The sequence below is a fragment of the Gadus macrocephalus genome, chromosome 2, assembly GCF_031168955.1.
Source record: "Gadus macrocephalus chromosome 2, ASM3116895v1".
Lineage (NCBI taxonomy): Eukaryota > Metazoa > Chordata > Actinopteri > Gadiformes > Gadidae > Gadus > Gadus macrocephalus.
In genome coordinates, this window is record NC_082383.1 from 8,899,585 (window position 1) to 8,915,652 (window position 16,068).

At 46.3% G+C, this 16,068-nt stretch overlaps 1 protein-coding gene and 1 long non-coding RNA gene across 12 annotated transcripts in view; both read right to left on the reverse strand.

The window, feature by feature from the left end:
* LOC132472485 (uncharacterized) overlaps positions 1-16,068 on the reverse strand; it is a 152,398-nt gene that overhangs the window by 102,591 nt on the left and 33,739 nt on the right. For all 9 annotated transcript variants that reach the window (XM_060072123.1, XM_060072163.1, XM_060072154.1 and 6 more), the window contains one exon: positions 5,681-5,717. In XM_060072123.1, the coding sequence (XP_059928106.1) occupies positions 5,681-5,717 (37 nt within the window). The remainder of the gene's footprint in view (positions 1-5,680; positions 5,718-16,068) is intronic.
* Positions 6,865-16,061, reverse strand: LOC132472724 (uncharacterized). 3 transcript variants are annotated; one of them, XR_009529164.1, is made up of 7 exons: positions 15,570-16,061; positions 12,366-12,482; positions 10,958-12,115; positions 10,791-10,827; positions 10,457-10,591; positions 7,253-7,369; positions 6,865-7,002 (listed from the first exon to the last, which is right to left on the reverse strand). It is a non-coding gene; the product is annotated as an uncharacterized LOC132472724 (long non-coding RNA). The 3 variants fall into 3 exon arrangements; XR_009529162.1 differs by having other exon boundaries at positions 10,457-10,827; XR_009529161.1 differs by having other exon boundaries at positions 10,457-12,115.

The following is a 16,068-nucleotide window of genomic DNA, read 5'->3' on the forward strand; positions in this document are numbered from 1 at the left end:
GCGTTCACGGGGACACCCGGACCTACCCCACGTGCCACGTGGTCGTCCGCACCCCACACGGGGTGTTCACAATCAGGGCGGGGATTGTCCCCCACCTACCGGTCCCCGTGTTGATCGGGAGGGACTGCCCGATCTTCCACCGGCTGTGGGACCCGACGCGGGAGCTACGGAGCGGGAGAGGCCCTCCCCGCAGAGGGGCGCGGGGGGTTCGGCAGGCCTATGGGGCCACCCGGCGTCCATCGTCCCCGGGGGAGCTGACGGCGGAGGACGAGGGATCTGAGGGGAACGGACCTTCCCCACCGGGGACCCCGGGGCACACAGCGAGGGGTCCCGACCGGAGCGAGACACCGGAACCTACCCCCGACACCACGGAGACCCTCACAGCCTCCGAGCAGCCGGACCCACCGGAAGACCCGGAGAGCTCCCCCCTCACTGAGTTCTCGGACTTCTTACCAGAGAGGGGGGAAGGCTCGTCCCGACCCGGCCAGTTCGCCACCGCTCAGCTCCAGGATGAGGCCCTCAAGCACGCCTGGAGCCACGTCCTGGTTCACGACGGGCAGGCCCGGGACTCGGTGAGTGCCACACCACATCCGCACTTCAGCACCAGGGGGGGTCTGCTGTATAGAGTAGCCTCCGGGGGGGGGGGAGTGAGGGAACAGCTAGTGGTGCCTCGCCCCTATGTGAGTAAGGTACTTTTTATGGCCCACACTCACCTCCTGGGGGCCCACCTAGGCATGGACAAGACCCGGGAGCGGGTCCTAGCCAGGTTCTATTGGCCGGGGGTTAAGCGGGATGTGGAGCGCCACTGCCAGGGGTGCCCCGAGTGCCAGCGGGTAGCCCCCCGGTCCATCGCTAGACACCCCCTCATACCCATGCCCATCATCGAGACCCCCTTTGACCGCCTAGCATTACACATCGTGGGGCCCCTTCCCAAGACCAGCCGGGGCCACCGCTATATCCTGGTGCTAGTGGACTATGCCACCCGTTACCCCGAGGCCCTCCCACTGCGCGCCGCCACCGCCAAGGCAGTCGCTCGTGAACTAATGCTCCTTTTTAGCCGGGTGGGAATAGCGAAGGAGGTGCTCACCGATCAGGGGTCGTGCTTCATGTCACGGGTGATGAAGGAGGTCCTCAGGCTTCTGCAGGTGAAGCAGCTCCGGACCTCGGTTTACCACCCCCAGACAGACGGCCTGGTCGAGCGCTTCAACAAAACCTTGAAGCAGATGCTCAAGAAGGCCATGCAAGCCGACGGGAAGAACTGGGACCAACTACTACCCCACGTACTGTTCGCGGTGCGGGAGGTCCCCCAGGCGTCCACCGGGTTCTCCCCCTTCGAGCTGTTGTACGGGCGGAGACCCCGAGGGATCCTGGACATCGCAAAGGAGGCCTGGGAGAGCCAGCCGTCCCCCCACCGCACCACCGTGGATCACGTGGAGCAGGTACGTGACCGCATGGCCCGGGTGTGGCCCATCGTCCGGAGGCACCTCCAGCAAGCGCAGCAGGCCCAGGCGAGGGTCTATAACCGAGGAGCCCAGCTGAGGACCTTTCAGCCCGGGGACCTGGTCCTGGTTCTGGTCCCCACGGCGGAGTGCCGGTTCCTGGCCAAGTGGCAGGGACCCTACGAGGTGGTGGAACGCGTGGGCGAGGTGAACTACCGGGTCCGCCAGCCAGGGAGGCGGAAGCCGACACAGCTGTACCACATAAACATCCTGAAGCAGTGGAGGGGGGGGGAGCAGACACCCGCCGACCCCGCTCCCTTGGCCCTGGCGGCCCGGCAGGAGATCCCGGAGGTCCCGGTGGGGGAGGACCTCAGCCCGGCCCAGAGGCGCGACCTGGACGAGATCGTCCTCCAGCATCGGGACGTGTTCTCCGACCTGCCGGGGAGGACTGCTGCCACCCACCACGACATCCGGACGGCGCCAGGAATAAGGGTAAGGGTCCCGCCCTACAGGATCCCAGAGGCCCGGAGGGAGGCCATACGGACCGAGGTGCGCCGAATGCTGCAGCTCGGCGTGATAGAGGAGTCACGCAGCGCCTGGTGCAGCCCGGTGGTCCTGGTACCCAAGCCAGATGGGACCTTTAGGTTCTGCAATGACTTCAGGCAGCTGAACGAGGCATCGGAGTTCGACGCCTACCCCATGCCCCGGGTCGACGAACTTATCGAGCGCCTGGGCCCGGCACGGTACCTGTCGACCCTGGACCTGACCAAGGGGTACTGGCAGGTGCCGTTGACCCGGGCGGCCCGGGAAAAGACGGCGTTCTCCACCCCGGGGGGTCTGTACCAGTACACCGTCCTCCCTTTCGGGGTACACGGCGCCCCGGCCACATTCCAGTGGATGATGGACCAGCTCCTGAGGCCCCACCAGGATTACGCGGCGGCATACATCGATGACATCATCATCTACAGCGCCAGCTGGGATATCCACGTCCGCCAGCTAAGGGCCGTGCTGGGAGAGCTGTGCAAGGCGGGCCTCACCGCTAACCCGGCCAAATGTCGCCTCGGGAGAGAGGAGACGACGTACCTGGGGTACCGGGTCGGGAGAGGGACAGTGCGGCCGCAGGAAGGCAAGGTAGCCGCCATACGGGCCTGGCCGCAACCCAGGACTAAGAAGCAGGTAAAGGCGTTCTTGGGGCTGGTGGGCTACTATCAGCGCTTCATTCCCGGGTACGCCACGCTGGCCAGCCCCATGAACGACCTAACCCGTAAGGCCTTGCCAGACCGGGTCACCTGGTCAGAGGCGGCGGACCGGGCGTTCAAGACGCTCCGGGAGGCCCTGTGCTCAGAACCGGTACTAATCACACCTGACTTTAACCTCCCTGTGATTGTTCACACAGACGCCTCGGAGGTGGGACTCGGGGGGGTCTTGTCCCAGGTCCGGGCCGGAGAGGAGCACCCGATAACCTACGTCAGCCGGAAGCTCCTCCCCAATGAGCGCAACTACTCCACCGTGGAGAAGGAGGCCCTGGCCATTAAATGGTGCCTGGAGAAGTTGCGCTACTACCTCCTGGGGAGGGAGTTCACCTTGGTCACCGACCACGCCCCCCTGAAGTGGATGGCGGGGGCCAAGAATACAAACGCCCGGGTGACACGGTGGTTCCTGGCCCTCCAGGATTTCCGGTTCCGGGTGGACCACCGACCGGGCCGGGAGCATGCCAACGCCGACGCCCTGTCACGTCGGGATGCCTGTCTGGGGGGGTTCCCCAGAGACCAGGGGCTTGAGCAAACGGGGGGGGAGTGTGGCATCCCGCCCCTGAAGCCTCGGCCTTCACGGTCCCGTGGGACCGTGAAGGACGGGGTGTACCACCCCCACCCACCAGCCGGCGACGGAGAGCACCGGGTCCTTCCCCCCAATCAGCGGGATGGGGGACACCTGGCGGCTGGGAGGAGGAAGGCCCGGAGCCACTATAAGAGAGGCAGAGACACGCATGGACGGGAGAGGCAGAGACACGCACGGACTGCAGAGGCTTGAGGCTCCCGGAGACCCGAGCGCACCCTTGTCCTGTTTAAACCCTTGAAATAAACGCCGAAGTCGGCTCAAACCAACCGTTGCCATGTGTTTCCCTGAATCCCGGCGCATTCTTCATTCCCGGATACCACAATATCTGAAGATAAGGCTTCCCGGACACATCCAGCATAACGCTACTGTGTGTGTTAGGGCTGGGTAAAAATATCGATTCATCAATGCATTGCAAATTATTTGTTCTCGATTCAATTTCGATTCCGATTTTCTTTTAAATCGATTATATTTTTTATTATATTTCCATCCGTTCTTTTTTTCAATATGTTGGTGTGAGCTATTATTTTTTTTATTTTGAACATTGAGCCCCCTTTCTGGTTTGTCTAGGATGAAATAGAGTGGTTGAATCAAGTATCGTAGCGAAATACAGTTTCTATCGTGTTTTATTGCACATTTAGCGCATTTTGTAAATCCCATGGATTTCTGTTGGAAGACTCATTGCTCGTTGGCCGGAAACGGAAAGGGGGGGTGTTCACGTTTGGTTGTAGTCTTTTGCTCGGTTCTAGCCCTACTGTTAAGACGGAGAACTGAGCGAAAAGACTACAACCAAACGTAAACAGCCCCCCTTTCCGTTTCCGGCCAACAAGCAATGATTCTAGGAGGTATTCTAGTCCGCTGATCGAGCCAGAGAGCTAATGTAATGGATTGTAGATATTTATAATTTGAAATTCGTCCCAGCCTTTATACCACAGATACTATAGGGTCTATAGTAGGGGTGGGAAAAATAATCGATTCTTTGATGCATCGCGAATCTCGCTAGAACGATTCTGTCTCGATGCAGATAAATTAATAATCAGATTATTATTATTTTTTGCCTGCTGCAACATTATGTTTGTCAGAGAGGGATAATTTTTGAATTTTTTATCTTCACTGTGTATTGGCCAATCTGATTTGTCTTGACACGATTGCGATTCAGCCTACGCATAGCATGCGCTCAAACTCACAGCCAGACACAGGAACTCCTTCTAATTCAAGAGCAGCTTTTCCTTTAATGAAATAGAAAAGAAAGATTATAAAGAAAATAAAACTGAAACCTATTTTTTGCATTCTTCGATACCGTGTTAAAATGCAAGCTGCATTGATTATTGCATTGTTCATATAAAGTCATATTTGTGACAAAAGCGTTCTCTCTTATGAAATATAAGATAAGTTAATTCATCTGTTGATGTCTTCAATGATCATCACAAAAGTAGGAAGTGATTAGAAAACTGAGTAGCAAACCCAGATGTATATATATGTTTTTGAAAATCACGCATGGAAATGTACATAAAAAGAATTGTTGCATCGAGATGCATCGAGAATCGCTTCAGAATCGAATCGTTGATCTCATAATCGGAATCGAATCGTGAGGTGCCAAGAGATTTCCAACCCTAGTCTATAGCATATAACCGCGTTTTCTGATTACAGTTTAATGTAACAGTAAGCTGACAACACCGCAACTGCAAATGAACCACACGGAGATAATACTGGCAACCGGTCAAACAAATCTTCTTTTTGCGTTCAGACACCAGAATGAACGAGTTCACAGTAACGTTCATCAGGCAGTAATACAGTACGTTCAGTTCACGTTCGCCCAAAATATGAACGAGTAACATATCACTGGCTAACCGCACCGCTCATTGGAATTGGCCATTTAAATTGGCATGGGTCGTAACCATGTGGATAACATGCCCCCTCTTTCCAAAAACTCCTTAAAACACATCTGAAGGCTTAAAATTCAGATATTGGATTTTAGCCTGTAATAGCTAATAATCCTTATCATATAAATGAATACTACAATAGTGGTAATACATTTTAATGTGTCCATATGTGGCACTGTCTCATGTACCTGTATCGGAGCGCTGCGTAGAGCAATCATTCCCCTGCAGTTCCACTTCATCCTGCACGCTGACCTCACCCGGGTTGGCCTGCAGCTCCCCCTCCTCTTCCTCAATTTCTTCTCGGTTTTCAGGGATAGCTGAAACTGACAATAGAAAAAAAGGTCATGCAAATGTTTGATTTTAATTTGAAGACCAATTCATTATCATATCCGGTCATATTGATTGCATGCTTTAACTGTGCTCAGCCTCACCTGTTGATTCACTTAAGAGAAAATGCGGTAAAAATACCTAAACTTTACAAGTAAAATGTCAAATAAATGAAATAGAATAACCGCAACAAACCGGTGTTTGAGCTGCAGGGGAGCGTTGATTTCTTAGCCTAGACATGAGAACAAACGAGCAGAAGGAGGACAAACAGCCAAGCATGAATCCTGAGAAAACACAAACCAGCAATCCAAATAATTTTTGATTTTTTTGGATTAATCAATTATTGATTTATGGAAAGTTACCTTGCACTTATATCCCGGGCATGTCAGGTGTCCGTCCTGCAACGGGGTTGCACAACACACACACACACACACACACACACACGCACACACACACACACACACACACACACACACACACACACACACACACACACACACACATTAAGCTACTGGAAAAAGGTTCCTCATATTAGGATATAAACTCCCCTATGTCTTACCAGGCTGGGCTGATTGTGGGTGTGTTTAGCCTTTTGTGTTAACAGATAAGTTATTAAATCTAGATTCAAACACGGTTGTAGAATTTAGATATTTTAAACAGAACCAAAGTGATTGATCACTAGTAGTTTGCTCATGCAGGCATGAACTTTCAAACCTTACACCCAACTCTCTTGCCCCTAAAGGCCGATTTAGGGTCGTTTTAGACGCAGAGACGTAAGCACGTTATTATGAATCTCAAACGGCCGCGTCGGGTTCTCCGACATCTCTGGTTCTTCCACGTCCACATCAATCTGAAGTAGACTGAACCACGACATGGAGAACAAAGGGATTTTTGCCCGCGATTATTGACAGCGGTTGTCTCCCGCCGAGCACCACCGCGGTCCCTCAGCGGGAAGCGGGAAGCGGGGCTCAAGCGGGAGTCATTTGCGGCCAACAATCCCTTTCTCCTCCATGTCGTGGTTCATGTACTTTAGGGAGTCAAAGCCAAAGTTCCTTTCCCCCAATTCCTTCTCAACCATGGCTGAGATAACCCCAACGACAGTCTCGCTGTAGAAATACAAGATACGTCAAAGAACCGGCTTGTTATGCGCCATAACACCAACAGTAAACACTTGCGTTACAGTGGCGCTCGCACGGTCGTGTCTCATTGGCGGGCAAAATTCTCTGGTCGGGCAAGGCAGAGAAACGGGAGGAGCTTAGATCCTTTATGACGACATATGGGACCCCATTCCAAATCAGCAAAAAAAAAATATGGCATAGGTGTGGGTGTGAGTTCACATTAGTATCATTCACGCACACACAGTAAGTGTGTTACCTCAATGAGACTGCTGCTCAGCGGCTGTCCTTCCCATTGGATGTCCCTCCTCCAGAGGGCGTTAGGCATTGCTGAACCCTGCTCCACGAACTCCACTGGACTCATCAAACGGTCTTCCGTCCGAATACTGTCCCCACACCTCCCTGGAGAAAGAGGACCTTCAGCCATCCGACCACGCCTGACCAGACCATAACTCCCCTCACTTTCCTACAGCGTTCATAATGCCACGCAACATTTAACAAATGCTGTTCTTCATGCCATGATCATAATCGATGTGTATGCATTTGCCATGTCTTTTTTAAATAAGTTCATCAAAGTTCATTAAATTAGCTATATTTTGGTCCAGGAAGACAATTGGCAGTCAGGAATAGGTAGACAGATAGACCCTTATACCTGAGGCAAAGTGGCTCTCGTGCAGCATCCCACTCATAGCTTCACATATCACTCTGAACTCATTCTGGCCGACCATGGGCCTCTCGTCTGTCACTTCCTCCAGATCATCTCCTTGGTCTGGATATATATATATACACGTACAACATTTGAATTAATAATTAAGTCAACAATGCTAATAATTCCATTGCTCGAAATGCTAATTCTAGTATAGGGTTGCTGTAGGTCTCAACAAGATAAATTTAAGACCTGTTGAAGACTTATGAATGCAATTTAAGACTTATTTAACCTACATACTGGCAAAAAAGTATAAAGGATATGAAGGAAAATCAAAGTACCATAATTACTTGCAAAGTAAATAAATGTATTTGCATTCAAAATTACAAGACTACACAGAACTGTGTGTACGTAAGAGTATAATATGCAATGCTACATTCAACAAAAACATAGATCCCAGACATAAAATGTCTGCAGCTGGTGGTTACTCTAACTGATTAGCCACATACAGTGAGTCACATAATATATCAGAGAGCGTGATTCATATAATCGCGTGTTATAGGTGCCTATAATGTAGTACTCCATAAGACATATCTGTTTACAATTAGGAGATACGACAGATACAAACCAAAGTTAGGTTTGTGGAATTTCGCCGAATATGCTGACGTGAGCTATGCCTCATTTAGGTAAATATGCTTGTGTCTGCCACATACAACCGTTTGTGAACCATTAGAGTTACAGGGTCATTGTTAATGCAGTGTGGGTCACGCTGGAACCACCTTGATGCTCACGATGTGAATACTGAAAAATATTGGGTGATGGCAGGAGTTTGCCGATGGCTTGTAACAGCGGTTTTATTTTTTTCTGACTTCCCATGCGACTCTAATGCCGTTATACCGAAAGTTCCTAATTTGAGCGTTTTCTTGCACAAGGTACAGAGCTGTTGAAGTTGCACTTAGCCATAGATGAAATTAATGTTAACGCAAACATGTATCCATTTTTTGGACGAGAGGAGACGCCACTAGGCCCTGCAACACACTGTTTTGGGGCACATGACGCTGGATGTGCTCTGATAAATTCTAACCTGATTGAAGCGTTTTACTGGCATTACTGGTTATTGGTTCCAATGCATTTTTAAAACCTGTCATAATCTTATCTAAAGAGCCAGTGAACTCGAAACCACTTTGTTTTAAACGTGGTTGTTTGTCTTATATGATCATCAACATAATAATCAATGTAATTTTATCACTGTTACTGGAAAAAAGACGTCAGACTACTTTTTCCGAGGTAGTCTGATGTCACGATGAAGGGGCTCCGGCGGCGCGCTGTGTGTGGATTTGTGGAGCTCTGTCTGGGAAGCGGTTGACTGTGGTGTCGCAAGAAAGTTGGGCTTTTCAGACACTCATAGCAGAATGACACGATGTGTGTGGCTGGTGAAGCTCCATCTGAGCAGCAATGTATTCATATCTGAAGATAAGGCTTCCCGGACACATCCAGCATAACGCTACTGTGTGTGTTAGGGCTGGGTAAAAATATCGATTCATCAATGCATTGCAAATTATTTGTTCTCGATTCAATTTCGATTCCGATTTTCTTTTAAATCGATTATATTTTTTATTATATTTCCATCCGTTCTTTTTTTCAATATGTTGGTGTGAGCTATTATTTTTTTTATTTTGAACATTGAGCCCCCTTTCTGGTTTGTCTAGGATGAAATAGAGTGGTTGAATCAAGTATCGTAGCGAAATACAGTTTCTATCGTGTTTTATTGCACATTTAGCGCATTTTGTAAATCCCATGGATTTCTGTTGGAAGACTCATTGCTCGTTGGCCGGAAACGGAAAGGGGGGGTGTTCACGTTTGGTTGTAGTCTTTTGCTCGGTTCTAGCCCTACTGTTAAGACGGAGAACTGAGCGAAAAGACTACAACCAAACGTAAACAGCCCCCCTTTCCGTTTCCGGCCAACAAGCAATGATTCTAGGAGGTATTCTAGTCCGCTGATCGAGCCAGAGAGCTAATGTAATGGATTGTAGATATTTATAATTTGAAATTCGTCCCAGCCTTTATACCACAGATACTATAGGGTCTATAGTAGGGGTGGGAAAAATAATCGATTCTTTGATGCATCGCGAATCTCGCTAGAACGATTCTGTCTCGATGCAGATAAATTAATAATCAGATTATTATTATTTTTTGCCTGCTGCAACATTATGTTTGTCAGAGAGGGATAATTTTTGAATTTTTTATCTTCACTGTGTATTGGCCAATCTGATTTGTCTTGACACGATTGCGATTCAGCCTACGCATAGCATGCGCTCAAACTCACAGCCAGACACAGGAACTCCTTCTAATTCAAGAGCAGCTTTTCCTTTAATGAAATAGAAAAGAAAGATTATAAAGAAAATAAAACTGAAACCTATTTTTTGCATTCTTCGATACCGTGTTAAAATGCAAGCTGCATTGATTATTGCATTGTTCATATAAAGTCATATTTGTGACAAAAGCGTTCTCTCTTATGAAATATAAGATAAGTTAATTCATCTGTTGATGTCTTCAATGATCATCACAAAAGTAGGAAGTGATTAGAAAACTGAGTAGCAAACCCAGATGTATATATATGTTTTTGAAAATCACGCATGGAAATGTACATAAAAAGAATTGTTGCATCGAGATGCATCGAGAATCGCTTCAGAATCGAATCGTTGATCTCATAATCGGAATCGAATCGTGAGGTGCCAAGAGATTTCCAACCCTAGTCTATAGCATATAACCGCGTTTTCTGATTACAGTTTAATGTAACAGTAAGCTGACAACACCGCAACTGCAAATGAACCACACGGAGATAATACTGGCAACCGGTCAAACAAATCTTCTTTTTGCGTTCAGACACCAGAATGAACGAGTTCACAGTAACGTTCATCAGGCAGTAATACAGTACGTTCAGTTCACGTTCGCCCAAAATATGAACGAGTAACATATCACTGGCTAACCGCACCGCTCATTGGAATTGGCCATTTAAATTGGCATGGGTCGTAACCATGTGGATAACATGCCCCCTCTTTCCAAAAACTCCTTAAAACACATCTGAAGGCTTAAAATTCAGATATTGGATTTTAGCCTGTAATAGCTAATAATCCTTATCATATAAATGAATACTACAATAGTGGTAATACATTTTAATGTGTCCATATGTGGCACTGTCTCATGTACCTGTATCGGAGCGCTGCGTAGAGCAATCATTCCCCTGCAGTTCCACTTCATCCTGCACGCTGACCTCACCCGGGTTGGCCTGCAGCTCCCCCTCCTCTTCCTCAATTTCTTCTCGGTTTTCAGGGATAGCTGAAACTGACAATAGAAAAAAAGGTCATGCAAATGTTTGATTTTAATTTGAAGACCAATTCATTATCATATCCGGTCATATTGATTGCATGCTTTAACTGTGCTCAGCCTCACCTGTTGATTCACTTAAGAGAAAATGCGGTAAAAATACCTAAACTTTACAAGTAAAATGTCAAATAAATGAAATAGAATAACCGCAACAAACCGGTGTTTGAGCTGCAGGGGAGCGTTGATTTCTTAGCCTAGACATGAGAACAAACGAGCAGAAGGAGGACAAACAGCCAAGCATGAATCCTGAGAAAACACAAACCAGCAATCCAAATAATTTTTGATTTTTTTGGATTAATCAATTATTGATTTATGGAAAGTTACCTTGCACTTATTATATCCCGGGCATGTCAGGTGTCCGTCCTGCAACGGGGTTGCACAACACACACACACACACACACACACACACACACACACACACACACACACACACACACACACACACACACACACACACACACACACACATTAAGCTACTGGAAAAAGGTTCCTCATATTAGGATATAAACTCCCCTATGTCTTACCAGGCTGGGCTGATTGTGGGTGTGTTTAGCCTTTTGTGTTAACAGATAAGTTATTAAATCTAGATTCAAACACGGTTGTAGAATTTAGATATTTTAAACAGAACCAAAGTGATTGATCACTAGTAGTTTGCTCATGCAGGCATGAACTTTCAAACCTTACACCCAACTCTCTTGCCCCTAAAGGCCGATTTAGGGTCGTTTTAGACGCAGAGACGTAAGCACGTTATTATGAATCTCAAACGGCCGCGTCGGGTTCTCCGACATCTCTGGTTCTTCCACGTCCACATCAATCTGAAGTAGACTGAACCACGACATGGAGAACAAAGGGATTTTTGCCCGCGATTATTGACAGCGGTTGTCTCCCGCCGAGCACCACCGCGGTCCCTCAGCGGGAAGCGGGAAGCGGGGCTCAAGCGGGAGTCATTTGCGGCCAACAATCCCTTTCTCCTCCATGTCGTGGTTCATGTACTTTAGGGAGTCAAAGCCAAAGTTCCTTTCCCCCAATTCCTTCTCAACCATGGCTGAGATAACCCCAACGACAGTCTCGCTGTAGAAATACAAGATACGTCAAAGAACCGGCTTGTTATGCGCCATAACACCAACAGTAAACACTTGCGTTACAGTGGCGCTCGCACGGTCGTGTCTCATTGGCGGGCAAAATTCTCTGGTCGGGCAAGGCAGAGAAACGGGAGGAGCTTAGATCCTTTATGACGACATATGGGACCCCATTCCAAATCAGCAAAAAAAAAATATGGCATAGGTGTGGGTGTGAGTTCACATTAGTATCATTCACGCACACACAGAAAGTGTGTTACCTCAATGAGACTGCTGCTCAGCGGCTGTCCTTCCCATTGGATGTCCCTCCTCCAGAGGGCGTTAGGCATTGCTGAACCCTGCTCCACGAACTCCACTGGACTCATCAAACGGTCTTCCGTCCGAATACTGTCCCCACACCTCCCTGGAGAAAGAGGACCTTCAGCCATCCGACCACGCCTGACCAGACCATAACTCCCCTCACTTTCCTACAGCGTTCATAATGCCACGCAACATTTAACAAATGCTGTTCTTCATGCCATGATCATAATCGATGTGTATGCATTTGCCATGTCTTTTTTAAATAAGTTCATCAAAGTTCATTAAATTAGCTATATTTTGGTCCAGGAAGACAATTGGCAGTCAGGAATAGGTAGACAGATAGACCCTTATACCTGAGGCAAAGTGGCTCTCGTGCAGCATCCCACTCATAGCTTCACATATCACTCTGAACTCATTCTGGCCGACCATGGGCCTCTCGTCTGTCACTTCCTCCAGATCATCTCCTTGGTCTGGATATATATATATACACGTACAACATTTGAATTAATAATTAAGTCAACAATGCTAATAATTCCATTGCTCGAAATGCTAATTCTAGTATAGGGTTGCTGTAGGTCTCAACAAGATAAATTTAAGACCTGTTGAAGACTTATGAATGCAATTTAAGACTTATTTAACCTACATACTGGCAAAAAAGTATAAAGGATATGAAGGAAAATCAAAGTACCATAATTACTTGCAAAGTAAATAAATGTATTTGCATTCAAAATTACAAGACTACACAGAACTGTGTGTACGTAAGAGTATAATATGCAATGCTACATTCAACAAAAACATAGATCCCAGACATAAAATGTCTGCAGCTGGTGGTTACTCTAACTGATTAGCCACATACAGTGAGTCACATAATATATCAGAGAGCGTGATTCATATAATCGCGTGTTATAGGTGCCTATAATGTAGTACTCCATAAGACATATCTGTTTACAATTAGGAGATACGACAGATACAAACCAAAGTTAGGTTTGTGGAATTTCGCCGAATATGCTGACGTGAGCTATGCCTCATTTAGGTAAATATGCTTGTGTCTGCCACATACAACCGTTTGTGAACCATTAGAGTTACAGGGTCATTGTTAATGCAGTGTGGGTCACGCTGGAACCACCTTGATGCTCACGATGTGAATACTGAAAAATATTGGGTGATGGCAGGAGTTTGCCGATGGCTTGTAACAGCGGTTTTATTTTTTTCTGACTTCCCATGCGACTCTAATGCCGTTATACCGAAAGTTCCTAATTTGAGCGTTTTCTTGCACAAGGTACAGAGCTGTTGAAGTTGCACTTAGCCATAGATGAAATTAATGTTAACGCAAACATGTATCCATTTTTTGGACGAGAGGAGACGCCACTAGGCCCTGCAACACACTGTTTTGGGGCACATGACGCTGGATGTGCTCTGATAAATTCTAACCTGATTGAAGCGTTTTACTGGCATTACTGGTTATTGGTTCCAATGCATTTTTAAAACCTGTCATAATCTTATCTAAAGAGCCAGTGAACTCGAAACCACTTTGTTTTAAACGTGGTTGTTTGTCTTATATGATCATCAACATAATAATCAATGTAATTTTATCACTGTTACTGGAAAAAAGACGTCAGACTACTTTTTCCGAGGTAGTCTGATGTCACGATGAAGGGGCTCCGGCGGCGCGCTGTGTGTGGATTTGTGGAGCTCTGTCTGGGAAGCGGTTGACTGTGGTGTCGCAAGAAAGTTGGGCTTTTCAGTCACTCATAGCAGAATGACACGATGTGTGTGGCTGGTGAAGCTCCATCTGAGCAGCAATGTATTCATATCTGAAGATAAGGCTTCCCGGACACATCCAGCATAACGCTACTGTGTGTGTTAGGGCTGGGTAAAAATATCGATTCATCAATGCATTGCAAATTATTTGTTCTCGATTCAATTTCGATTCCGATTTTCTTTTAAATCGATTATATTTTTTATTATATTTCCATCCGTTCTTTTTTTCAATATGTTGGTGTGAGCTATTATTTTTTTTATTTTGAACATTGAGCCCCCTTTCTGGTTTGTCTAGGATGAAATAGAGTGGTTGAATCAAGTATCGTAGCGAAATACAGTTTCTATCGTGTTTTATTGCACATTTAGCGCATTTTGTAAATCCCATGGATTTCTGTTGGAAGACTCATTGCTCGTTGGCCGGAAACGGAAAGGGGGGGTGTTCACGTTTGGTTGTAGTCTTTTGCTCGGTTCTAGCCCTACTGTTAAGACGGAGAACTGAGCGAAAAGACTACAACCAAACGTAAACAGCCCCCCTTTCCGTTTCCGGCCAACAAGCAATGATTCTAGGAGGTATTCTAGTCCGCTGATCGAGCCAGAGAGCTAATGTAATGGATTGTAGATATTTATAATTTGAAATTCGTCCCAGCCTTTATACCACAGATACTATAGGGTCTATAGTAGGGGTGGGAAAAATAATCGATTCTTTGATGCATCGCGAATCTCGCTAGAACGATTCTGTCTCGATGCAGATAAATTAATAATCAGATTATTATTATTTTTTGCCTGCTGCAACATTATGTTTGTCAGAGAGGGATAATTTTTGAATTTTTTATCTTCACTGTGTATTGGCCAATCTGATTTGTCTTGACACGATTGCGATTCAGCCTACGCATAGCATGCGCTCAAACTCACAGCCAGACACAGGAACTCCTTCTAATTCAAGAGCAGCTTTTCCTTTAATGAAATAGAAAAGAAAGATTATAAAGAAAATAAAACTGAAACCTATTTTTTGCATTCTTCGATACCGTGTTAAAATGCAAGCTGCATTGATTATTGCATTGTTCATATAAAGTCATATTTGTGACAAAAGCGTTCTCTCTTATGAAATATAAGATAAGTTAATTCATCTGTTGATGTCTTCAATGATCATCACAAAAGTAGGAAGTGATTAGAAAACTGAGTAGCAAACCCAGATGTATATATATGTTTTTGAAAATCACGCATGGAAATGTACATAAAAAGAATTGTTGCATCGAGATGCATCGAGAATCGCTTCAGAATCGAATCGTTGATCTCATAATCGGAATCGAATCGTGAGGTGCCAAGAGATTTCCAACCCTAGTCTATAGCATATAACCGCGTTTTCTGATTACAGTTTAATGTAACAGTAAGCTGACAACACCGCAACTGCAAATGAACCACACGGAGATAATACTGGCAACCGGTCAAACAAATCTTCTTTTTGCGTTCAGACACCAGAATGAACGAGTTCACAGTAACGTTCATCAGGCAGTAATACAGTACGTTCAGTTCACGTTCGCCCAAAATATGAACGAGTAACATATCACTGGCTAACCGCACCGCTCATTGGAATTGGCCATTTAAATTGGCATGGGTCGTAACCATGTGGATAACATGCCCCCTCTTTCCAAAAACTCCTTAAAACACATCTGAAGGCTTAAAATTCAGATATTGGATTTTAGCCTGTAATAGCTAATAATCCTTATCATATAAATGAATACTACAATAGTGGTAATACATTTTAATGTGTCCATATGTGGCACTGTCTCATGTACCTGTATCGGAGCGCTGCGTAGAGCAATCATTCCCCTGCAGTTCCACTTCATCCTGCACGCTGACCTCACCCGGGTTGGCCTGCAGCTCCCCCTCCTCTTCCTCAATTTCTTCTCGGTTTTCAGGGATAGCTGAAACTGACAATAGAAAAAAAGGTCATGCAAATGTTTGATTTTAATTTGAAGACCAATTCATTATCATATCCGGTCATATTGATTGCATGCTTTAACTGTGCTCAGCCTCACCTGTTGATTCACTTAAGAGAAAATGCGGTAAAAATACCTAAACTTTACAAGTAAAATGTCAAATAAATGAAATAGAATAACCGCAACAAACCGGTGTTTGAGCTGCAGGGGAGCGTTGATTTCTTAGCCTAGACATGAGAACAAACGAGCAGAAGGAGGACAAACAGCCAAGCATGAATCCTGAGAAAACACAAACCAGCAATCCAAATAATTTTTGATTTTTTTGGATTAATCAATTATTGATTTATGGAAAGTT